The 27,690-nt window shown below is 38.0% G+C and overlaps 1 protein-coding gene across 3 annotated transcripts; it reads right to left on the bottom strand.

The window, feature by feature from the left end:
- Positions 1-469: 469 nt before the first annotated feature.
- LOC133808494 (probable esterase KAI2) lies at positions 470-17,267 on the bottom strand. Of its 3 annotated transcripts, none has more exons than XM_062245875.1 (3): positions 16,725-17,267; positions 16,069-16,547; positions 470-714 (listed from the first exon to the last, which is right to left on the bottom strand). In XM_062245875.1, the coding sequence occupies exons 1-2, from the start codon at positions 17,096-17,098 to the stop codon at positions 16,103-16,105; spliced, it is 819 nt and encodes a 272-aa protein (XP_062101859.1). In that variant the 5' UTR covers positions 17,099-17,267; the 3' UTR covers positions 470-714; positions 16,069-16,102. The 3 variants fall into 3 exon arrangements, with proteins under 3 accessions (XP_062101859.1, XP_062101858.1, XP_062101857.1); XM_062245874.1 differs by lacking the exon at positions 470-714 and adding an exon at positions 12,307-12,551; XM_062245873.1 differs by lacking the exon at positions 470-714 and adding an exon at positions 15,423-15,784.
- Between the last annotated feature and the right edge of the window lie 10,423 nt (positions 17,268-27,690).

Raw genomic sequence — 27,690 nt, 5'->3', positions numbered from 1 at the left:
ATGAGCATGCCTTGGTGCTTGATCATTAGTCAACTCTTGCACCAAGTAACCTCAGGGGTAGGGGGATGACACTTTTGTAATTATGTATATGTCTCCCAAGATAAAATCATATATGTTCCTTGAAAGACTTTATTTCCTTAGAATGCTCCCTAGGGGGAGGTGACTTAGTGACTTAGGGAAGCACCATGGCCATTAGCAGATAGGGACTTAAGCTATGTACTCCCTTGCCTTATCAAGACCATATACGAATAAAACGATATTTATCCATGCCCCGTTATGTGTGCTTTCTTTATGGTCTATGTGCTGCTTGTTTGTTGCCTTTGTTGGGCCATCGCGTGCCACTTGCCTATTGTAATGCCCTACTTCCTTAGAGTCATTACTAAGTGAGTTAAAAATGTGTCATTAGCTCGCCAATCGAGATTTTAGGTTAAAAGTGTTGCTAAACTATAATAAAAGTCGTATAAAGACATTTAATATAAAAATGTGGTCATCCATTGAAAATGTAAAGAGTTATACATTTGGGATCCCAAAATACTATTTAGAAAATACTTTACATCTCAAAATACATTTAAGGTCAGCCTAAGTGACAAATCAACCAAATACATTACATCATCCCAAAATAACCTTGGTTGTGGCGGCTAGGCAGGCCTAACATGTACCAGTTGCTCCACGCTCTCTGTACTCATGGTTGGTCAACCTTTACCTTGCCCATACCTGCACCATAAAGGACCCGTGAGCTGAAGCCCATTAAGAAAACTCAACACACAACATATAACATATGCATATCTATCAACAGCTTATAACAAAACAACCAACAGGCTAAACACATAGCATCCATGCCATCCCAGGCGTTTTACCAGGCCATGGGTTCGCGGTCTTCATCGAGAGGGTGGACCTAGCACCCTAGAGGGTCTCGCCCTAACGGCCTGCATTTTGCATGCTCAAAGCTGATCCCGGCCCCTTGCCGTACTCGGCTTCCTGCCGTTCTCGGCCTTCATCGTTCCCAGCCTTTGCCGTTCACTCACAAATATGCACCACATAGCATAATATCAACAAATATTTAAACATATACTAAACATAAACAATAGGGCTATGCCCTACAATTCAATCATTAGGGTCACGCCTTGTAACATAAACAATACAAACATTAGGGCCACACCCTGCTCTATGGGTACAACAGTTTTCTTACCTGTGTCTCGAGCTATCTAAGCATTGCAATCCCGAGCACAATCCTCTAACCCAAGCCTCGTTGAAAACCTAGTCACAACATATTAACAATAGCCATCCATCAAGTTCTAATCCAATAAATAGCTTCAGAATATTAATCTAGCCTCCGGGACCTTGGATTCTACCAATCCGGGTAATAAAATCCTTCTCGAGCCTTAACATTTGAGTTCTCGAGCTAAAATCCTTCAAACAACCAATATTTGCATTGGAGTCGCAGCCCAGACCCCTTAAGGACCGCGGTGCGCTCAAGTCAGAGGCAAAATACCTCTCTGCTTAGGGACATGGGCCGCGGCGCGCCTAGGCAGACAGAGGTTTCCAGCCTCTTCGACACACACGGGCCGCGGCGCCTGAAGAACAGGGTCGCGGCCCGAGCCCCCAAACCCAGAAAATCACACCATTTCCTGCATTTTTCCTCGAGCATAAACCCCATTTTCATACTTCAAACATCAGTTAAACTCATAATTGAACCTGGATTCCTTGTCCACACAACCCAGACATCATAACCACTCAACAACAGCTCCCTAATCCTCACTAACACTCAAAATTCAAATCAAAACTCACTCTCACGCAAATCTCTAATTCTACCAGAATTCAATATGAAGATCATGAAGAAGAGCTTACCTCTGAATTGTACTTGACCCTAAGCTGATTTCCTAAGTCCACAAGCTTCCAATCCACCAGTTCTTCAGCCTAAATCCTCAAGGTTTCTCCAAAATTCTCAAACACCAAAGAGAGAGAGTGCGAATAGAATGAGAGAGAGAGAGCTAAGAGAGACTTATGTTTTCTTTCTAAATGACCCTAGAACCTCAGCTGCCTAAGTGATCAAACCCCTATTTAGTTAAAAGTAAAAAATACCCCTTAAGCTTATCTAAATCTTCAAGTGCCATCAAGGGCAATTTCATCATTTGACATATCCCACTAACTCCTCGAGTGTTACTATAAATCCCTGTTTAATCCTGACATGTCCAAATTATTGCTAAATTATTACCTGTTACTCGATAAATCCCAAACACATTACATTCCCAAAATACCCATTGGCTCCTCCCGAGTTGGGTATTCGACTCCGTTGTGACTTTCTAGATAAACTGCTCCCTAGGACTGTCTCGGATCGTGCATCACAAATATATCACCACTCACTCGTGGTATCAATTACAATATACACAGATATTGCATTTATGCCCTCAACGGGCTAAAATTACAAATATCCTCCTAATAGCCAAATGGGGCCCACATGCATATTTAATTCACCTAAACATGCATTTCTAATCGCATAATCATCAAATTCATATATTAACGTAATTAAATCAATTATTGCCCCCCTGACACGCTAATCAAGGCCCTAAGCCTTTTTAGCGAATTTGGGACGCTACAACTATAACATCCTTACATAAATTTCATCCTCGAAAATACCTGAATAACTCGGGATACCGATTCTGCATATCTTTCTCAAGTTCCCAAGTTGCCTCTTCCACTTTGCTGTTTCTCCACAACACTTTCACTAAGGCGATGGTCTTGCTTCGCAAGACGTTATCCTTTCAGTCGAGAATCTGAACTGGCTTCTCTTCATACGATATATCCTGATCCAGGTCCAAGTTCTCATAACTCAATACGTGCGTAGAATCTGATACATACTTCTGGAGCATGGATACATGAAACACATTGTGAAACCCTGATAGAGGTGGAAGCATTGCCAATCTGTAAACTACCTCCCCAACCCGTTCCAGAATCTCAAAGGGACCAATAAACCTTGGGCTTAGCTTGCCCCGTACACCAAACCATTTCACCCCTATCAAGGGGGAAACTCTGAGAAACACATGGTCACCGACTTGAAACTCTACGCTTCTATGTCTCAAGTCTAAGTAACTCTTCTGTCGACTCTGGGAGGCGAGCATTTGAGCTCTAATATTCTCAATTACCTCATTGGTCCTTTGAACAACCCCAGAACCTAGATATCTCCTCTCACCCGTCTCATCCCAATGAATGGGTGTTCTGTACTTCCTCCCATATAACATCTCATACGAAGCCACTCCGATACTTTCCTGATAGTTGTTACTGTACGAAAACTCAATCAAAGGGAGATACTTACTCCAAGATCCCCAAAAATCCAGCACACAGGCTCGTAACATATCTTCCAGTATCTGAATCGTCCTCTCAAACTGTCCATCCGTTCGAGGATGATAAGTGGTACTAAATCGTAACTGTGTACCCATAGCCTTCTGCAGGCTCTCCCAAAATTTAGAGGTGAAGGTGGGGTCCCTGTCGGATACTATCGATCTTAGAGCCCCATGTAGTCACACAATTTTCTTCACATATAATTCAGCATACTACTCCATAGTATAAGTTGTCCTAACAGGCAGAAAGTTGGTGAACTTAGTGTACTTGTCCACGATCACCCACACTAAATCATGTTGTCCTACGGTTTTTGGTAATCCAACCATGAAATCCATGGTGATATCCTCCCATTGTTATGAAAATATGTATTGCCTTAATGGAAATATGTAAGATAATACAACTCTATGCAATAATATTACAAATAAATATTGATTGATTAAATAAAGTTACAACTCTATAACTGAAAAAATACAAATAAACAGAGAAGAAGAAGAAGAAGAGAATGGTGAGAGATACAACTCTAAACAAAAGATTACAAGTAAAGTAAATGGTTTGAAACAAAAGAAAAGAAGATTACAACTCTAAACAAAAGTTACAAGTAAACTAAAAAAATAAGAAGAAAAGCAATAGAGAAAAATGTAAGAACAAAACAAAATGAAACTCTCACTTACACAACCTAAGTGAAGAGTGTTGGGGATTACCAACTTGAACAAGGTTTAAAACCTTTGTCCAAAAGCTTATTTCCCCCTAACTCAAGCACTAAGGGATCTCTCTCTCAGATTATAGGAAATGCTTTATGGAATTATCAAGCCTCAAAGTGTTTTTAGCCAAGTGCTCTAATGGATAGAAATATTGTGTCTTACAAGTGAGCATTAGGCTCCTATTTATAGAGTTTTGAGACACCCTTTGAATTTCAAATTCCACCAACCCCCATGGCTGTTACCAATGATTAATTGGATGTTTTATGGAATTAAAATAGAGATTTGGGAGTTATTTGGCTGTTGGAAACGTTCAAAATTGGATAAAACCAAAACTTGGAATATGGTGCCAGCCACTTGGGCCGCGGCGCAGAGTGATTCTGCCACTTGGGCCGCGGCCTGACAAACAGGCGTCGCGGCCCTAGGCCTTTTCCAGCAACCAATTTTTCAATTTTTCAAAATCGTTCCAAATTTATTCCCAATTGATTTTGTAACTTCCATACACAATATGGGAGTTAAAATCACATCTCTATCAGCCATTTCTCATATGGCTTTAAGAAATTCATCTCAATATTGTGTAACAACAAATCTACACAATAATGGGTGATATTTGGAAGTTACAAATTTGTAACAACAAATATGTTACATATTTGGATATATCTCATATATCTAAATATTGTAACTCTCTATTATATGTTACAATATGTGACACTCTTTGTCACATTTATTTAATCTAAAACATTATATTATAACATAATATAATATTACATTATATTATATTATAAAATAATATAACACCCATTTCCACTCCGGAATCCCTAGAGGCTGCAACAATCCTGCTGGCCTCTGATGTTCAGCCTTTACCTGCTGACAAGTCAAACACTTGGCCATATAATCCACGACATCCCTCTTCATCCTCGACCACCAATACATAGTTCTCAAATCTTGGTACATCTTCGTCGTTCTCGGATGTAAAGAATAGGGAGTGGTATGAGACTCATCCAAGATCTCTCGCCTGATACCAAAATCTATCGAAACACAAATCTGCCCATTGTACTTCAGTAATCCATCTTTGAAATAGAAAAGTCTTTAGTTGCTCTGGCTAAGACGCCCTCCTTTTACTCTCTTAATTGGGGATCCTCCCCCCTGTGCCTCCTTGATCCTCTCAAGGAGCGTAGACTAAAGAGTGATGTTGGCTAACTGACCAACCACCAACTCTATACCTACTCTAGTCATCTCTTCAGCTAACTTGTCTGTTATCTGCCTTGAACTGAATAACTATCCTGGGCCTTTCCGACTCAGTGCGTCGGCCACCACATTGGCCTTCCCAGGGTGGTATAGAATATCACAATCGTAATCCTTTACCAATTCTAGCCAACGTTTCTGGCGCATATTCAAATCCTTTTGAGTAAAGAAGTACTTCAAACTCTTATGGTCGGTGTATATTTCGCACTTCTCGCCATATAAATAATGTCTCCAAACCTTAAGTGCAAATACCACCGCCGCCAATTCCAGATCATGTGTGGGATACCTTTGCTCGTATTCCTTCAACTGTCTCGATGCATATGCTATTACCTTTCCAGCCTGCATCAGTACACATCCCAAACCCTGTCTAGAAGCATCACAATAGACTACAAACTTCTCATTGTCTGACGACAGACTCAATACTGGAGTGGTGATCAGTCGCCGCTTCAATTCCTTGAAATTGTTCTCACACCTGTCTGTCCATACATACTTAGTCTTCTTACGTGTCAATTCGATCAATGGTGTGGCTATTATGGAGAATCCCTCGACGAACCGTCGATAGTACCCTGCCAATCCCAAAAAACTTCTAACCTCCGGTACACTACTCGCCCTGGGCCCATCCCTCACTACCTCAATCTTGCTTGGGATAACCAGAATCCCCTCCTTACTAACAATATGACCCAGAAATGTTACTTGTAGTAGCCAAAACTCACACTTGCTGAACTTAGCATATAACCTATACTCCCTCAACCGCTGTAATATTAGGCATAGATGCTGCTCGTGCTCTATCTCTGACTGAGAGTATACCAGTATGTCATCAATGAATACGATCACAAACTTGTCCAGATAATCCTTGAAGACCATATTCATCAAGTCCATAAAGGTTGATGGGGCGTTGGTTAATCCAAAGGACATAACTAGGAATTCATAGTGTCCATACCTCGTGCGGAAAGCAGTCTTTGGTATGTCCTCCTCTTTAATCCTTAACTGATGGTAGCCTGATCGAAGATCGATCTTAAAGAATACTGTCTTCCCTTGTAACTGGTCAAACTAGTGGTCGATCATAGGTAGTGGGTACTTATTCTTAATGGTCAACTTGTTCAACTCCCTATAGTTAATACACATTCTTAAAGATCCATCATTCTTATTGATGAACAACACTGGAGCACCCCATGGCGAAAAATTTGGTCTGATGAATCCCAAATCCAGTAACTCTTGCAACTGAATCTTCAGTTCCTTCAACTCTGCCAGAGCCATTCTATAAGGTGTCCTAGATACTGGCTCCACCCCTGGCGCCAATTCTATAACAAACTTGATCTCTCGGTGTGGCGGCAACCCTGGCAAATCTGCGAGGAGCAAATCAGGAAACTCACATACCAGTCTGGTCTCACCCGGTCCAACCAACACAACTCTAGAGGTATCCACAATGTTTGCTAGGAATCCTATGCAACCCTCCTGCATCAGGTCTCTAGCCTTCAATGCCAAAATCATAGGTACTCGCGGTCCACTCACTGTCCCCACGAATACAAAGGGTACATTCCCTTCTGGTTCAAAGGTCACCATTTTGCGCTTGCAATTGTCGTCCCATACTTCAATAACCAATCCATCCCTAGGATGATATCAAATTCACCCATTGCTAGCTCAATCAGATCCACAGATAACTCCCTACTGTCTGTCTCTACTGGCAATGCTCTAACCCATCTCCTAGAGACTACCAGTTCCCCAGTCAGCAACAAAGTTTGAAATCTCCTAGCATACAAATTACTAGGCATACACAGCTGATCTATCACTCTACAAGAAACAAATGAATGAGTATCCCCTAAGTCAATCAATGCAGTAAAAGAAGAACCAACACTAGAAATCTGATCTGTCACGACCGAGGGGCTAGCCTCAGCCTCAGTCTGGGTCAAGGTAAATACTCTGGCAGGAGTGAGACCGTCGCTCTGTTTTGGCTCTTCCTTCCTGGCTTGTGGGCAGTCCTTCCTCAAATGACTGATGCTCCCACAAGTAAAGCATACCCTGATCCTGCACTCTCCCTAATGCCGTCATCTGCACCGAGGACACACCGGGAAACTTCTCCAGTTGTCTCCCCCACCCTGACAGCCATTGAAAGCACCTTGCTCCTATCCGAGCTAGAAGGAACAAAAGAGTCTGGGGCCCTTCTCTTCTGCTCACTGAGGCCACTACCCCAGCTAGATCCAGTAAAAGGAGGTACCGTCCTCCGAGCATCGCGCCTAGCAGCACCTTCTCTCTATATCTGATCCTCGACCCCCTCAGCTGTAAGGACCTTGTCCACTACCTATGCTTAATTGGTAGTTGTGACAGTCAGAATCCCGTGATCCGTAAGGGGAAAGACCAGGTAAAAAGTTGTGCAATCCCACACCGCCTAGGGAAGGTTAAGTGTGATGATTCTAAGACTGTGTAGGTATGGGACTACACAGTTGAAAATGAATTAAATGGAATGATGGGTACTACCTTTGCCAATAAGATGCATCTTCTTTTTGGTAGCCCATAACTTAAGAACTCCAAAGTTAAGCGTGCTTAACTTGGAGCAATCTGGTGATGGGTGACCTCTTGGGAAGTTTTCCCAAGAAGCGTGTGAGTAAGGACAAAGCATGCTGGAAAGACTCGTGTTGGTTTGTAGGGCCAGACATTATTCTAAGAAGCAGCCATAGTGACATGGGGCGTTACAAATGGTATCAGAGCCTTGACCCACCCGGAAGTGTGGCCAACGGGGACGTCGGACCCGTAAGGGGGGTGATTGTGACAGTCAGAATCCCATGATCCATAAGGGGAAAGACTGGGTAAAAAGCTGTGCAATACCACACCGCATGGGGAAGGTCAAGTGTGATGATTCTAAGACTGTGTAGGTATGGGACTACACAGTTGAAGAGAGCTTAAATGGATTGATGGGTACTACCTATGCCAACAAGATGCATCTTCTTTTCGGTAGTCCATCACTTAAGAACTCCAAAGTTAAGCGTGCTTGACCTGGGACAATCTGGTAATGGGTGACCTCTTGGGAAGTTTTCCCAGGAAGCGTGCGAGTGAGAATAAAGCATGCTGGAAAGACTCGTGTTGGTTTGTAGGGCCAGTATTCATTCTAGGAAGCAGCCATAGTGACGTGGGGCATTGCAATAGTCCCCAGATCCAAAGTTATCTTGCCGTCATGGGCGATCATAACATTCAATCCCCACACAAATCGATCTCTTCGTGCCATGTTAGTCGGCACCAAATCCGTCGCAAGCTTTGCTAATCGGTAAAACTTAAAGGCATACTCAGTAACCGTCATTCGATTTTGAGTCAGGTTGGTAAACTCATCAACCTTCGCAGCTTAGACAACAACATTGTAATACTTCTCATTAAAAATGTTTCTGAACTCTTCCCAGGTCATAACTTCCATATTCCTTCTCTGAGAAACCACATCCCACCAGATGCGGGCATCTTCTCTTAACATGTAGCTAGCACAAGCTACTATCTCATTTCCTTCCACCCTCATGAAATCCAGGATGGAAGAAATCAGATTCATCCACTGCTCTCTCCGCAGTGGGTCTGGACCACCCTCGAAGGTGGGAGGATGCTGCTTCCTGAACCTCTCATACAAAGGTTCCCATCTATTCTCCACAGTAGGCTGGGTTGGCACTGGTGCCATAGCCTGTGGAACCTGTAACCCAATGCCCTAAGGAGGGGCCTGTTGCCTCAACTGTTGAAGCTCTTCTTCTATTCGGTGAAGCCTAGCTTCCATCTCGGCAAAAAACTGTTGTCAATTCGGTGGGGCAGGTGGAGGGTCCTGACTCTGGTTGTCATCCTCGGCCATATTGCCGTGGAGTCTGATTGATCGTCGAGGCATTACCACAATATTCCTGCAATCAATGATGTCACTTATCAGGCATGATAACTTTAATGCCCCGAACCCCAGGGACCGTTACGGTGTGCCTTGTAAACAGTGCTAAACTCGCTAACCGAGTCATTTGGCCAAAATCGTGAACTAAGTATGATTAGCGGTTTAGGGATTAAAACTTTGGTTAAGATGTAACGTTTCACTAGAACGTTTAATTTATACATTGGGATCCCGAAAATAAAGTTTCAGAGTTTATTACAGAAAATATTTACAACAGGCCGTTCTAAGCGGCAAAACAGGGTTCAACCCTAGTTCCACTTTAAACCTCGGCCGTGGCGGACGAGCAGCTGCATATGTACACATCATCACCTAAGCTCTTCAACTCAAGGATGGTCCAGCTTCCTCTTGCCTTTACCTGCACCACGTAGCACCCGTGAGCCGAAGCCCAGCAAGAAAACACAGTATAACATGATATAGTATCAACAATAACCACAGTTGCCATTCGGAACCAACGGTCCATACAGATAGGTGACAATAGCCAAAAGTCACAATATTGAGCATCGCTCTCTCTAGCCATGTGACGATAGGGTCACCAGGGCTTAACCGATAAGTGATTCTTTCTTAAGTTTGATTAGGACAGGTGCAAGGTGATTAGTCACTAACATAACCTTCCTCACGACTCTAGAGTTGAAACTATGGACAACGTCCCTTAGCCATGTGACAAACGGTCACCGGGGTCATATACCTTGGCTATAGTCATCTGGTCGTAGACCAGACAAGCGCTTATAGTTCTCATTGACCTTCCGGTCGGTCCAGCATTAATACCCCATATGAGTCATTCAATGCCGACCTTGATTGGATCCAATCTTTATTTGGCCCGGCGTTCACAACGCACTGCCACTTCTGACCCTTGGGTCGGTGAAACACGACCAGTGCTCAGCCCGTGGTGAACTTAACTAATAAGTCATAGCTTCACAGACGGATCTGACACCGTTGTCGATTCTGACTAATAAGTCAGCGCCATACACAGGTAAGCCATGCCGCCAAACATATATCACATGTCTATTATCCATAAACAAGGTATTCAACATGCTTACTTAACAAGTATTAGTACAATTAGGACTATGCATAAACACAGAGGTTCAAGCTCTGAACAATATCATACCCAGTATACAAAGCATGTCCTAATCACATATTTCTCATGCATCATATGCAATATATCATGTAATCAACGTGCATCAATGCCATCCATGCATGCCACGCTTAATAACCAACCAACATGCATCAAGAATAGCCATGCATGTCATACTCAATAATCAACCAACATGCATCATAATAGCCATGCATGTCATACTCAATAATCAACCAACACGCACCAATAACAGCCATGCATGTCACATATACACAGGGTGCAGTTTTCTTACCTCAAAGTCGAGCTAGAACGATTAAAAGAACGACCCTTGAGAACGATCAACTTCTAGTCCATTAGTGGTCACCTAGTCATAACCAAACATAAAATCTCATCAAAATGAGTAATTAAATACTTCCAAACCCAACCCAAGCCTCCGGAATATCAAATCCCACTCAACTAGGTAGTAGGTTCGATCCTAGGCCCTTAGAGTTAAGTTCCCATCACAAAACCACCATTTAGTATTTTTTTCCCTTAAGGGCCGCGACCCTACATGGACCATGCCGCGGCGCGCCCCCCTGACAGAGCCTCCACCACCTTCTTCAAGCTAGGGCCGCGGCGCCCAAGAACAGGGTCGCGGCCCAACTTCGCACCAGCCATTTTTCTTCGTTTTTCCACCTCTAAAACCTTCCAAGAACCCATCTAAACATCTCCAAATCATCAAATCAATGTTACCAAACTTCTCAATGGTCCAAAACCACCAAAACCTGAAGCTCAAACCAACCAAAAACTCAACAATTCACAAAGTCCAATCCTAAGCTTAAAAACTTAAGAAACTCAAAACTTAACTCAAAAAAACAGAGCACGCCTTAAATTCATAACTAGAACTCACCTCAAACACGGTTTTGAATCCCCTTTGATGGTTGTTATAGGTTCCCTAGCTGCCACCTTTAATCCCCTAGCTCAACACCTCCATTTGAGCTCTCAAAATTCAAAGAAAGGTGAGGGAGGAAGTTTGTACGGGATGGAAGGGAAAAAGAGAGGATAGGCTCTGTTTTAGTATCAATCTACAGCCCTTTATGTCATATATATCCTTAGGGTCAAAAGACCAAAATACCCCTAAGCCAAATAAACCCCTCTAAAAGCTTCCGAGGGTAAAACCGTCCTTTCCCGTTTATCTCGTTAATTATAGTTAACGCTCTCTAATTCCCGCTATTGTCAATATCCTCAAATTCCAATAATTCATATCCCGTTACCCTAAAATCCCCGGTAACGCTCTAATCATTAAATTCACCCCGAGACTCACCCCGAGCCCCGAACTTAAACCCGTTATGACTAGACCGAACACCTACATCTCATGATCATCTCATGTCGATAGCTCGAACCAATCCACCTTATAATGTGGCTATATTAATTAATCACAATCATGCACCCAAAATATACAATTACGCCCACAGTGGCCAAATTACCAAATTACCCTCATAATTAACATATGAGCCCATATGCATGCATTCACCATCATATAATAATATAATTCACGTAAACATGCATATAATCATTAAATACTATAATAAATCAATTATGGCCCTCCCGACCTCCTAATAAAGGTCCTAAACCTTATTAGGAAATTTGAGGCATTACAATAACAATATCCAAAACCACCTCCCAATTTCATCTACCAATCACAATCAGCAAATCCACATATCACAGATATCATACAACAATCAAGGGGCCATGCCATAGCATCATGCATATGTCAACTCATTCATCACGCTCTATTAAAATATTCAGGCAAACATGGCACTTTAACAAATAATCAAGCATATAATTCAATAATTACCAACCAACCCTGAGTCGAGCTTGTCATTGGCAGCGAGCGTACATGTTCGGTCAATCTCCAGGATTTATAAACCTTGGCTCACTCTGATACCAAGTTGTAACACCCTACTTCCTTTGAGTCGTTATTAAGTGAGTTAAAAACGTGTCATTAGCTCGCTAATCAAGATTTTAGGTTAAAAGTGTAGCTCAACTATAATAAAAGTCGTTTCAAGACATTTAATATAAAAATATGGTCATCCATTGAAAACGTAAAAAGTTATACATTTGGGATCCCAAAATACTGTTAAGAAAATACTTTACATCTCAAAATACATTTAAGGTCGACCTAAGCGACAAATCAACCAAATACATTACATCATCCCATAATAAACCTGGCTGTGGTGGCTAGGCAGGCCAAACATGTACCCATCGCTCCATGCTAACCGTACTCATGGTTGGTCGACCTTTCCTTTGCCCTTACCTGCTCCATAGAGCACCAGTGAGTCGAAGCCCAGTAAGAAAACTCAACACACAACATATAACATATGCATATCTATCAACATCTTATAACAAAACAGCCAACGGGCTAAACACATAGCGGAAATCCTGTCCCAAGTGCTTTACCAGGCCCTGGGTTCGCGATCTTCACCGAGAGGGTGGCTCCAGCAACCTAAAGGGTCTTGCCCTAACGGCCTGCACTCCGCGTGCTCAAATCCGATCCCGACCCCTTGCCGCACTCGGCTTCCTGCCATTCTCGGCCTTCGTCATTCCCTGCCTTTGCTGTTCACTCACAAATATGCATCACATAGCATAATATCAACATATATTTAAACATATACTAAACATAAACAATAGGGCTACGCCCTGCAATTCAATCAATAGGGTCATGCCCTGTAACATAAACAATAAAAACATTAGGGCCACGCTCTGCTCTATGGGTACAACAGTTTTCTTACCTGTGTCCCGAGCTATCTAAGCACCGCAATCTCGAGCACAATCCTCTAACCCGAGCCTCGTTGAAAACCTAGTCACAACATATTCATAATAGTCATCCATCAAGTTCTAATCCAATAAATAACTTCAGAATATTAATCTAGCCTCTGGGACCTTGGATTCTACCAATCCAGGTAATAAAATCCTTCCCAAGCCTTAACATTTGATTTCTCGAGCTAAAAACCTTCAAACAGCCAATATTTGCATTTGAGTCGCGACCCAGCCCCCTTAAGGGTCGCATTGCACTCAAGTCTGAGGCAAAATGCCTCTCTGCTGAGGGACACGGGTCGCGGCGCGCTATACCTTGCGCCACAGTGCGCCTAGGCAGACAGAGGCTTCCAACCTCTTTGACACACACGAGCTGCAGAGCCTGAAGAATAGGACCACGACCCGAGCCCCCAAACCCAGAAAATCACACCATTTCCTACGTTTTTCCTCGAGCCTAAACCCCATTTTCATACTTCAAACATCAATTAAACTCATAATTGAACCTGGATTCCTTGTCCACACAACCCAGACATCATATCCACTTAAGAATAGCTCCATAATCCTCACTAACACTCAAAATTCAAATCAAAACTCATTCTCATGCAAACCTCTAATTGCAGCAGAATTCAACATGAAGATCAAGACAAAGAGCTTACTTCTGAATTTGTACTCGACCCTGAGCTGATTTCCTAAGTCCTCAAGCTTCCAATCCACCAGTTCTTCTACCTAAATCCTCAAAGTTTCTCCAAAATTCTCAAACACCAAAGAGAGAGTGAGAACCGAATGAGAGAGAGAGAGAGAGAGAGAGAGAGAGAGAGAGAGATAAGAGAGACTTATGTTTTCTTTCTAAATGACCCTAGAACCTCAGCTGCCTAAGTGATCAAACCCCTATTTAGTTAAAAGTCCAAAATACCCCTTAAGCTTATCTAAATCTTCAAGTGCCATCAAGGGCAATTCTGTCATTTGACATATCCCGCTAACTCCCATAGTGTTACCATAAACCCCCATTTAATCCCGACATATCCAAATCATTGCTAAATTATTACCCGTTACTCGATAAATCCCAAACACACATTACATTCCCAAAATACCCCTTGGCTCCTCCCGAGCCGGGTATTCGACCCCGTTGTGACTTTCTAGCTAAATTGCTCCCTAGGATCATCTCAGATCGTGCATCACAAATATATCACCACTCACTCGTGGCATCAATCACAATATACACAAATATTGCATTTATGCCCTCAATGGGCTAAAATTACAAATATGCCTCTAATAGCCAAATGGGGCCTATATGCATATTTAATTCACCTAAACATGTATTTCTAAACACATAATTATCAAATTCATATATTAAGGTAATTAAATCAATTATTGCTCTCTGTCACGCTAATCAAGGCCCTAAGTCTTATTAGCAAATTTGTGACACTACACCTATGTTGCATGCTCTAATTGTTGTGTGGGATGTTGTCTTTGGATGACTTGTTTTGTGTTTGCTCATGTTTCAACATTGGCCTTACATGTGCGAGACTTGTACTGTGGTTAACCGTTGGGCTTGTTTGTCGCAGGTGTGAGTTTTAGGCTGACTTGCTAGGTGAGTGTGCTAACAAGTGCCGCTTCCGTCAATTTGAGGAGTAAAATTGGCGGCCCGTGACACTTCACATCTCAAGCCATGGTTTGTTGGATATACCTTAAAGGCTTCTTGGAATGAGCTTTTAGTATGCTATAGGAACCCATCTTGAGCCAAACACGAGTTGGAAAAAACCACCATCAATATTGTACTCAAAGAATTTTTTATTATTATAGTTTTTCAAATACATGATATATATAGTGTTTTTGTATAACAAAAAAAAGTTATAAATTGGTATTGAAGCAAACAAGATGGTAGTAAATGGTGTATTTCCAAATATATATTGTTGATATTATCAATTGGGTGACTTATCTGGATTTAAAATGTAGTGCAGTATTGATACATATATTTTTAACGTGGTTTCGGTCTAAAGTTGGCCTATAGTTATGTTATCTGGCCTATATTTTTTGAAAGATAACTTTCGAAAATATCAAGTATATAATAAATTGTCTGGCTATGGAAGAACTCCCTAGATCTATGAATCTACTTCATTAAAGTAAATGTCAATACTCGTTGATGAGCATTTGAATGTTGCAAGTTCATTGCAAGGTACTCAAGTTCTATAGTAATCAAATAAAAGGTACTCGAGTGTCATATGCTCACAAACAATGACACATCATGCACGTAAACGACACGTGAATTGTTTGGTAGGCTGATCACATACCCATAACATGTATAAACTTCATCCGAGCTTATTTATTAGTGAAACCTAAAAAGTAAATGCAAATTAATTAACATATGCTATAAATTTTAAAAATGGATTTTCTACTTTCTTATTTGGACTTTTTAGAGACAACTAGTGGCCGAGATGTGTGACCCACGTGGCCTCTCAATACATTATTTATGCTTGATATTTGACTTTTGTCACAATAGTCAAGCAAGTAGCCTCCAAGTGGAAATGATACAACAATTAATACAGAAGACTATACAGTTGCACATGCAACGACCTAAAAACAACAACAACAAAAACGACGACGTACGCACTAAACTTTGACAAGTACTGCACTTTCCATCGACTTAGTTGAGGTCATCCCTTGCAAATTTTTAACTTCCAATTAATCCGAGAACTAACATTTCCGGAATCATAAGAAAGATAAACGAAAACCCTACAAGTACCCCACGAAAAATATTAATTAATTCATCAGTTATCACCTAGATCAATTATATACAATCATAATATGCGATAATAATAAAATAATAAAACCATGCTAGTTGCAATAAATATGAATAATGTATTAAAATTATATATGAATTAAATGTGTTATAATGAGATTATTTATTATATTTTGTTAACTTCAACTCATTTAAATTCTATGAATATGCTATTTTGCCGTGTACGAGAAACAAGTCGTTAAAGAGATCAAACCAATATATAAGCCAAATTACTTACGTATTTGTTAGCTTCGTGATCAGATATCAATTGATCAAACGGCTATGTCGTAACGAATATGCCGAAGAAGAACGGGGATGACTATGTCGGGGGAGCTGAGCTGGGGCAAGTGACCTTCGGTTGACATGACCTCGACGATGGATTCGCAGCGCAGGTTCTGGTGTAGGAACTCAGACACAACGACGGGAACGGCCAGGTCCTTTACGCTCTGGATTATGTGGCATGGAACAGTGACCAAGCCCAGAATCTGCCTCATGTCGCTTTGGAATATGGTCTGGCCCACGCTCAAGGCTATATCGGGCCTCATATTGAAAAGGGTCCGACTAAACTCTTGAACCGCAACCGAGTCCATATCCCCACCTACCGCCAGTGGTGCGAACCCAGAACACCACGCCTTGTAGTTCCCCCTCATCGCATCAAACAGCTGGTCCAGATCTTCCTGCTCGAACCCTCCATAGTAGTCCACATCATTCAAATACCTTATATATAATATCAAACGCGCATAGTTATTATAATAGATTAAAAATGATTGAGCTAGCAAAAGCCATACATAATTTAATCTAAAAAATCAGAAAAGAACTCCTTTTTTTTTTTAATAGAATGGAATATTTGGTCAAAGATACTTAAAAATCATCGATCTATAAATATATTCGTACCGTGGAGAGGCGGCGAGCATGACGATTTTGGAGAAAAGATCGAGGCGAGTAATGGAGGCGATAAGGCCGATCATGCCGGAGACGGAGTGGCCGACAAAGATGCAAGACTGGATTTGGACCTCTTCTAGTATGGAAATAAGATCATAAGCGTAGCCCTCGAGAGAAGAGTATCTTTCGAAATCGAAGTAGTCTGGGTTTGTCGTTCCAGCCCCCATGCTGTCATACAAGATGACTTTGTTGTCGTCTACAAGGTGAGGAACGAGGTGCTTCCATACCGATTGGTCCGTACCGAATCCATGGCCGAGGACTATGGTTTGTTGACCATTAGCATTACCTAGAACCTTGACGTTGTGAGCCTCCGAAACTATCCCCATATCTTTCTCCTCTTGTTCTTTTTCTTTTTCTTTTTCTTCTTCTTCTTCTTCGTCTCTTTTTTCTCTCTTCTCTCTCTAGAGTGCTTGATTTTCTTCACAATTTGATTTTGTGGAGTGTGAAAACTGCCAGCCTGTGTGAATCCGACGTCGTTTTTCTCTCTCTCTCTTTCGCTTTCTCTTTCAACAAGAAATAGACTAGGGATATTCGATCGATTTAAAATATATTAAATAATAACAAAAAAATATCTGACACCACATGTATCTACGAGATAAGATATTGTGGTTACAATTTATCATCCGTGGCTGCTGGTTTTCTCGTCTCATTATCTTCCATGAAATCCACGTAATCGTCTGAATAAGTTAGTCGTCAGATCAGACGGTTGTTATTTATTGTTCTGGTTATTAGATGCACCCACTTTGTAAAGATATTTTTTGGGGAAGTAATGAAATATTACAGTCAGTTTAGCCTACCAATTAGATATCTAAATTAAGATTCACTATTTTAAAAAACAGTACACTAATTGACTGCATTCGAAGAAAGAAAACGTTAGTATCTCACTTATAGATAGTTTGGTGACAAGACATTAATGCGGTTTAAGTGCCCTCGCTGAAGGTACGTGATTCTACCCAAAAAAAAAAAAAACTTTATCTATCGTATATATACATATATTTTTTTACGTATTTTTTATTTTTTTAAAGGGATTTTTTTGATGTATTATTGACACAAAAATTATTACAAGGGTGATAAATAAACGCTCTTATTGTCGGCTAATGGAGCTTTGGAGAATAAGAGACTCGAACCCAACTGAAGGTACTTCTGTTCTTAGGAATTGGTAGTTAGCGGTTAAAACCTAAAAGTACACTTCTCAATATATACCACAACTGATATAGATAGTGGCCATAGATAATCGCTATCGAGCTACAATATCAAGGAATAAATTAGCTCATTAAATAATAACGTAGAATTATAAATTTAAGATGATTTATATATATAACCATTAATTCGACAAATTAATAAATATGGTTGGCAAATGGTAGAGGTTATGCTTGGTGAAGATTAAGAGCATCCGAACGACAATACTTTATATATATATAGAATTGCTGTGCATAAATGCCTCCAACCTTATATATTACCCCATTTAGCCGTGTGTCAATCGTGCCACGACATATGCATATATGCCGTGCACTGTTCACACGGCAAAAACTTTTTTTTAATATATATATCATATTTTTTTTAAAAGATAAATATATATATATCTTATATATATATATAAATATATGAGTATTATTTTGGTCTATATTTTATGTTGGATTTTTTAAATTATAAATACACTTATAATTTAATTTTCTAAATAAAATTTCAAATATTTCATAATTAATTTTTTATATAATTTATTTTAATTTGTGTATAAAAATTCTATAAGAAAATAAAATTAACATTGAAATTAATTAAAGATACAAAAGATAATTAAAATGATAAAATAATATAAAAATAAAAAAAATATTCTATTTTATTAAAAAATAATATAATAATAATGAATATATTTTTTTTTGTGTAATTTTTAGTTTTGTGGTTGGAATGGAAAAAAAACATGATACTAAGATTCTTTAGCACCATATATGATGTTAGTGCAACATCATATATGATATTATGGGTCGGAAAAAAATGAAAGATGTAGGACAATTTGGTAGAGGTGATGAAACAATCAGATTTTTGTCCGGTGATAAAAATATTCACCAAAGTACAAAATGTTATTTGTTTAATAATTTTAATTTTTAAATATTGTGACTATATAGAAAATATTATGATATTAAATTAAATCATCTATTATTTGGTAAACTTTTATATAGATAAAATATTATAAAATAAAGAAATAGAATATTATTATTTAACTAAATATATACTAGAACCAATCTTTCGAAAGAAATCCAATAATAAATGTTTGCTTTACAAATATTATCTCTATAAACTTGATTATGGTTAATTTATTTTTTGTTTATAAATATAAACCTTTTTTACTCGTCCTAATATTTTTAAAAATAATATTTCTAAGATGTAGAGAGAAGGATATAAAAGGGCACGGTTAAATTTAATGTGTTAAGACATAAAGTTTATATTTTAGAAAAGTAAATATGTTTATAATTTTGTTATAATTTTTTCTTTTCAAATTTTTTTATATTAATTAAATAATCAAGTAGATATATATAATTATATATAGGGCAATTAACACATATAAGGCAAATTTGGAAAAAAATTCTAAAAATACGGTAAAAACTAATTACAATATTACGGTAATCTATGCCTATTATATAACCCACAATCCATTATTATCAACATTTACTCAGATATCCATATTACCCATCCCATTACATGATGAATATCACACTCCAAATTTATATAAAACCATTACAAATATTATCATGGACAATATATATATTAACATCTTCAAATAAGTTTTGAATTACTTATTTGTAAACTTACAAAATTGTAATTAAAGTTTACACTTGAATAAACCATATTGTTGAAAGGTCATAATCATAAAATTATTTTAAAATATAGCAATAAATTTGTAACAAATTTTTACAAACAACATTAGAGATGCTCAACATTTTTACCACTAATCAATCCAATTCAATTAAATGTTGGATGTTGGAAATCATCATCCAATCCGTTTTGGCCTACAAATCCAATCAAATCCATTTGTAATTGGATTGGGTCGATTTATTTTTATTTTTTCATCTTTGAACCTAAATGTTGATATTAAACAAATTAACAAGCAAAACAAAAAACATACAAAATACTAGACACTATGGAGTAATAATACCAATTTAAGTCCTTACAATTGTCACATTATAGTCATTTAAATATTAAGTTTACAACATTAAGTCCATTAAACATCATGATAGAGAAAGATTAAGTTTACAAATCCAATCAAATCCAATTGTAATTGAATATCCAATTTTTTATTATTGGATTGATTTGGAGTAATTGGATTGGTTTGGATCTTGAGTAACCCTAAACAACATGATAGAGAAATGCTAAATAAGAACTTACATGTTACAAACATGTAACAAGATTTTACAAACAACGACAACTATGAATTTACATGTTACAAACCTGTAACATACTTTTACAGATGTGTAAACCAGTTACATAAAAACATTTTTGTAAACAATATTTATAAATATATAACCAAATTTTACAGATTTGTAACACAAGTTTTATATTTTTGTAGACAACATTTATAGAATAATTCCTTGCTAATTTTTTTTTTTAATTTTGTAACAATGGTTTACATAACTAAAAAAATTATATTTGTGACTAATATTTTCAAAAAGTAATATTTGTAACAAAAATATATAAAATTAAGTTTGTAACTAAAAGAATATTATAATTAGTATATACAAAAATGTTAAATTGCATTGAACAAGTAACATATATATTTAAATTGTAACAATTAATAAAGAAATAGATTATATTGATTAAATATATAATATTTTATGTAAGTATTATACTAATAAAGTTGTTGGAACCTTTTGTTATGAATTATTAAAAATTGATACATTTGTGTGTGATATGGGAAAAGTCCCACATGGATTTGGAACACTCTTCTTGGAGTGTATATATATTGCAAATGCAATGACTTGGGGTGTGCCCCAAGGGGTACCCAGTTTTGTGCGAATGGGTGAGGACTCACACACTTGACCACCACACGCGCGCGCGCTGCCGCCGTCCGTCCGAGCTGAGCTGGTGGGTATCTATCATTTTATTAATTTTAAAACGTTCATTTTAATAATACCAAAAACGGTTTTATTTTTTTTTACTTAATGATAAACGTTTTTAGCCGTTTAATCCTTAATCCTTCTCTGATTTATTAAGAAAAAACGTTTTTGACCGTTTTGGGGATTTCTCTGTGTATAAATAAGATAGAACCATTTTGGAAATGGATAAACAAAAATACAGAGAGTTTTCTTCTACGAAATTTCTCAGAGAGCAATTTTATAGAGGGTGTACAAGAATGATCCTCTCGGTGCAGGGAGGATTCGTACAGAGGCTGTTTTATCCTGGGGACGGCGTGGTTGATAGACTGCCGTGCACACTTGGGGCAGAGCCGCGAAACGTCTTAAAGAGAGCGACTTTGTCCGCGACTCAGCCAGAAAATTTTGTTCGGTAAATTCGTTCCATTTTATTTTTCTATTGTGGAATATCAATTTTAAGACGTTCTGTTCTGCTATGGCTGCGACCGATGAATTTTTTGGTTCTACCTCTGTTGATATTAACAAACCATTTCGCTTTGAGGGTTTGCACTTTAAGCGTTGGAAACAGAAGATGCTTTTTTATCTGACCATGAAGAAGGTGGCGTTTGTGCTCACTGCTCTGAAGCCGGTTGTCCCTGAAGCCTCGACCGACAAGGACAATCAGACTGAACGTGAGAAGCAACATAAGGATTTGGACTCATGGGTGGAAAACGATTTCCTATGTAAGAATTTTATTCTTAACGGTTTATCTGATGATCTATATGACTATTATAACTCAGACAAGTCAGCAAAGGATATTTGGGAGGCGCTGTAAAATAAATACGATACAGAGGAGGCGGGGACTAAAAAATACGCTGTTAGTCGCTACCTGAAGTATCAGATGGTTGATGACAAATCTGTGGAGGCCCAATCTCACGAAATTCAGAAAATTGCTCATGAGATTATCTCGGAAGGTATGGCCCTTGATGAACAGTTTCAAGTTGCTGTTTTAATTGAAAAATTACCTCCTTCCTAGAAGGACTTTAAAATGTTCTCAGGCATAAGACTAAGGAATTTTCCTTAGAAAGTTTGATCACCCGCCTTCGTATCGAGGAGGAAGCAAGGAAACAAGACCAGAAAGAAGAGGTGCTTGTTGTCACTAACAGCATCCCTAAGAAGCCCACACCTGCGGTTCTGAAGCCAAATGGCAAAACTTTTAAGAATCAGAACCGCAACTCGAATTCAAATTCCAACCGCAACGCGAATTCAAATCCCAACCGCAACAACCAGCACAATCCTCGAAACAACAATCAGAATTGGAACCATAACAGGAACCAACATGGAAGGCAGCAACCTCCACCTAAACAGAATGACTCTGGACAATTCCTTTGTTACGTTTGTAACAAGCCAGGTCATATGGCACGTAAGTGTAGGAACAAGCCAAGCACTGCTCCGCAGGCTAACTTGACTGAAGAAGCTTTTATAGCTATGATTTCTGAGATCAACCTTATTGGTGGATCAGATGGGTGGTGGGTAGACACTGGCGCTTCTCGCCATGTCTGCTATGATCGTGCTATGTTTAAAACATACACTGCTGCTGATGATAAGAAAGTGCTGTTGGGAGATTCCCACACCACTATTGTTGCTGGGATGGGAAATGTGGAGCTTAAGTTTACCTCAGGAAAGACTTTATTACTGAAAGATGTAATGCATACTCCTGAGATGAGAAAGAATCTGGTTTCTGGTTTTCTGCTTAATAAGGCTGGGTTTACTCAAACTATTGGGGCTGATTTGTACACCATCACTAAGAATGGTATTTTTGTTGGGAAGGGTTATGCTACTGATGGTATGTTTAAGTTAAATGTTGAATCCAATAAAGTTTCTCCTTCTGCTTATATGTTGTGTGATTTTAATGGTTGGCATGCTAGACTTTGTCATGTTAATAAGCACATTATTAAGAACATGAGTAACATAGGACTGATTCCTAAAGTGTCAGAAAATGATTTTGAAAAATGTGATTTTTGTAGTCAAGCAAAAATAACTAAGACTCCTCATAAATCTGTTACTAGAGAATCTGAGCCACTAGATTTAATTCATTCAGATATTTGTGAACTTGACGGAACGTTAACTAGGAATGGTAAACGTTATTTTATCACTTTTATTGATGATTGTTCTGACTTTACTTATGTGTACTTGATGAAAAATAAAAGTGATGCGCTTGACATGTTCAAATTATTTGTGACTGAAATTGAGAATCAATTCAATAAGAAAATTAAAAGGTTTCGTAGTGATAGAGGAACTGAATATGATTCAAACATGTTTATTGAGTTTTATAATTCTCATGGCATTGTACACGAAACCACTGCACCATATTCACCTGAAATGAACGGTAAAGCTGAAAGGAAGAATCGAACTTTTACTGAATCTGTTGTGGCTATTTTATTGAATCCTGGTGCTGCATCTCATTGGTGGGGTGAAATTCTTTTGACTGTTTGTTATGTGCTGAATAGAGTTCCTAAGTCTAAAAGTAAAGTTTCACCTTATGAGATCTTGAAAAATAGGCAACCTAACCTGTCTTATTTTAGAACTTGGGGTTGTCTGGCTTATGTTCGTATTCCTGATCCTAAGAGAATTAAACTAGCAAGTAGAGCCTATGAATGTGTATTTATCGGATATGCAGTTAATAGTAAAGCATATAGGTTCTATGATTTAAATGCGCATGTTATTGTGGAATCAAATGATGCTGATTTCTATGAACATAGATTCCCTTTTAAATTGAGAAATAGTGGGGGCGCATCTACTAGCAACATTCCTGTGATTAGGAATAATGAACATATTGAGGATAGAGAATCAGAACCTAGGAGAAGTAAAAGAACTAGAGTTGCTAAAGATTATGGTTCTGATTTCTGTGTCTATACATTAGAGGAGGATCCTGCTAACCTCCAAGAAGCCTTGTGCTCTCTAGATGCTGACCTCTGGCAAGAAGCAATAAATGATGAGATGGAGTCTCTTGAGTCTAACAAAACGTGGCACTTAGTTGATTTACCTCCTGGTTGTAAGCCTATAGGTTGTAAGTGGATCTTGAAAAAGAAATTGAAACCCGATGGTACTGTTGAAAAATACAAGGCTCGTTTGGTAGCCAAGGGTTTTAGGCAGAGAGAAAACATAGATTTCTTTGACACCTTTTCACCTGTAACGAGAATAACATCCATTAGAGTTTGATTTCCCTAGCTGCAATTCACAATCTAGTTGTTCACCAAATGGATGTTAAGACTGCTTTTTTGAATGGTGAATTAGAAGAAGAAATCTATATGGATCAACCGGAAGGGTTTGTGATCCATGGCCAGGAACATAAGGTTTGCAAGTTAGATAAATCTCTGTATGGTCTTAAGCAGGCACCTAAGCAATGGCATGAGAAATTTGACAATTTAGTTATCTCACATGGATTTAAAGTGAATGAAAGTGACAAATGCATCTATTACAAATCTGATAATGACATTTGCACTATTGTATGTCTATATGTGGATGACTTGCTCATATTTGGTTCGAATATCCATGCTGTGAATGTTGTGAAATCTCTTTTGTGTGCTAACTTTGATATGAAGGACCTCGGAGAAGCAAATGTAATCCTTGGTATTAAGATTACTAGGTCCGAAAAGGGAATTTCTCTGGATCAATCTCACTATATTGAGAAGATTCTAAAGAAATATAATTACTTTGATTGTAAACCTGCTTGCACACCATATGATCCAAGTGTAAAGTTATTTAAGAACACTGGTGACGGTGTAAGACAATCTGACTATGCGAGCATCATTGGCAGTCTTCGATATGCCACTGATTGTACGAGACCCGACATTGCCTATGTCGGGGATTATTGTGCAGGTTTACTAGCAGACCTAGTATAGAGCATTGACATGCTATTGAAAAGGTCATGAGATACCTAAAGAGAACCATGAACCTTGGATTACATTATCAGAAGTTTCCAGCTGTTCTCGAAGGTTATAGTGATGCAGACTGGAACTCTCTGTCTGATGACTCCAAAGCAACAAGTGGCTATATCTTTAGTATAGCTGGTGGAGCTGTTTCTTGGAAATCAAAGAAACAGACTATTTTGGCACAGTCCACCATGGAGTCAGAAATGATAGCACTAGCTACAGCTAGTGAAGAAGCAGGTTGGCTGAGAAGCCTACTAGCTGAGATCCCTTTATGGGAAAAACCGATACCAGCTGTGTTGATCCACTGCGATAGTACCGCGACTATTGCAAAAATTCAGAACCGTTATTACAATGGTAAGAGACGACAGATACGTCGTAAGCATAGTACTGTTAGAGAGTTTCTCTCAACAGGAGCTATTAGAGTGGATCATGTACGCACTGATGATAACCTAGCAGATCCTTTGATGAAAGGATTAGCTAGAGAGAAAGTCCATAAAACATCGAAGGGAATGGGACTATTGCCCTTAGAATGATGAATCACTCATGATGGTAACCCAACCTAAAGACTGGAGATCCCAAGAACTAGGTTCAATGGGTAATAACAAGTTGTGAAGTGATATGAGTTGAATCATGCTATTTCCATTAAAGCAAATAGAAGCATGAATTCCTGAAGCGATGAGAGGATGAGTTAATAGAAACTCTTAATGAGATCTATACTCTATGTGGAGTGGAGTACCGAGCTACAGGAGTACTCTTGATAGACTCACCTACGTGAATGTGGAAGTGGGGCCGCTTCCTATGGAATTTGGGAAAAATTTCTAGAGCATTCACTATACTGGGATAGACGTGCATGGCCATAAACGCACGGGCTGTTTTGATTACACCCTTGAAAGGTTGCTGCGTGGTACGATGTTAGAAATAGAGTTCAAGACTACGTGTCACTCTAGTATAATCTAAATCGTATTCACTACGCAAATGTTCAAATCAAAAGATACATTTGTTTATGCACAATCTTATAGATTCTGAAATTGCTCAAGAAAATATTTTTAAAAATTCAAGTGGGGGATTGTTGGAACCTTTTGTTATGAATTATTAAAAATTGATACATTTGTGTGTGATATGGGAAAAGTCCCACATGGATTTGGAACACTCTTCTTGGAGTGTGTATATATTGCAAATGCAATGACTTGGGGTGTGCCCCAAGGGGTACCCAGTTTTGTGCGAATGGGTGAGGACTCACACACTTAACCACCACACGCCCGCGCGCCGCCGCCGTCCGTCCGAGCTGAGCTGGTGGGTATCTATCATTTTATTAATTTTAAAACGTTCATTTTAATAATACCAAAAACGGTTTTATTTTTTTTTACTTAATGATAAACGTTTGTAGCCGTTTAATCCTTAATCCTCCTCTGATTTATTAAGAAAAAACGTTTTTGACCGTTTTGGGGATTTCTCTGTGTATAAATAAGATAGAACCATTTTGGAAATGGATAAACAAAAATACAGAGAGTTTTCTTCTACGAAATTTCTCAGAGAGCAATTTTATAGAGGGTGTACAAGAACGATCCTCTCGGTGCAGGGAGGATTCGTACAGAGGCTGTTTTATCCTGGGGACGGCGTGGTTGATAGACTGCCGTGCACACTTGGGGCAGAGCCGCGAAACGTCTTAAAGAGAGCGACTTTGTCCGCGACTCAGCCAGAAAATTTTGTTCGGTAAATTCGTTCCATTTTATTTTTCTATTGTGGAATATCAAAAGTATAATATTTATTTAATATTAATAATTATATTTTAAATATTTATAAGTAAAATAAATTTATTTGTAATTATTATTATTATTATCATACCAAAAGTATCTATGAACTAATGACGGAAGAGAAAAAGACAAAAAAAAAATTAAAGTATTGAGATTTAAAAAAAAATATATAATATGAAAATTGTAATATTTGTATTATAAGAATTAATATAATTAAAATAGTTTAAAATATAATATCAAAATTGTATTGATTTGATTAAAAATATTAAAGTGATTTGATATATAATATTTAAAAAAAAAGTTGATTTGACAAGAAAAAATATATTAGTTCAAAATTATATATTAATTGGACATATGTATGGTGAAAAAAAATATGTGTATATATATATTAGTTCAAAATTATATATTAATATGATATAGGTACCACACCCACTAACCACCTCTTGCACTGCCGTATGCCACAAATAAAAAAATACCGTATATTTGAAATATGGAACGGTATAAATATAACATATCGTATATTTCAAATTTTTTTGCCACATGCGGTGATGCGTGTAATTTCCCCTTATATATATATACTAAAAGTTATGAAAACACTTATATTGTATCGATTCTATATAATAAATGCGTACATAACGAAAATTTTAAGTTTTAACGGTTTTTTATTTTTTTCCGTTAACTTTAACGGAATATTTTTATATTTAATGGTAGATTGTAAACATGACTTAAACTTAAATAATTAAAATAATATATTTTTGAGATATTTTACAATAATAATTATTTAAACATATAATATATAATTTTTTTGTCACTGTCAAATTCAAAATCTGGAACAAATATAAACTTAAACAAAATTAATTAATTAAAATGTGATATTTTAAATATATTTTATGATAATTTAAATAATTAAATCATATTTATTTAAAAATAATAAATACATACATATCATTTTTTTTATTAAGTGATTGGAGTTATTTTTCCTCGTCAAATTCACCAAAGGATATTGACAGATACATTAGAAACTAAAAATAGTTGATGCATTTATAGTATTGTCTACACTATAACTTTTTTTATTTTTATTTTATTTCTATTATTAATTTTTTTTTAAATATTATTATATTTTATATATATATGTCATATAGTTGTGTAAATATATATCTATGAC

The sequence above is a fragment of the Humulus lupulus genome, chromosome 1 (genome assembly GCF_963169125.1).
Source record: "Humulus lupulus chromosome 1, drHumLupu1.1, whole genome shotgun sequence".
Classification (NCBI taxonomy): Eukaryota; Viridiplantae; Streptophyta; class Magnoliopsida; order Rosales; family Cannabaceae; genus Humulus; species Humulus lupulus.
This window is presented reverse-complemented; position numbering and strand designations above follow the sequence as displayed.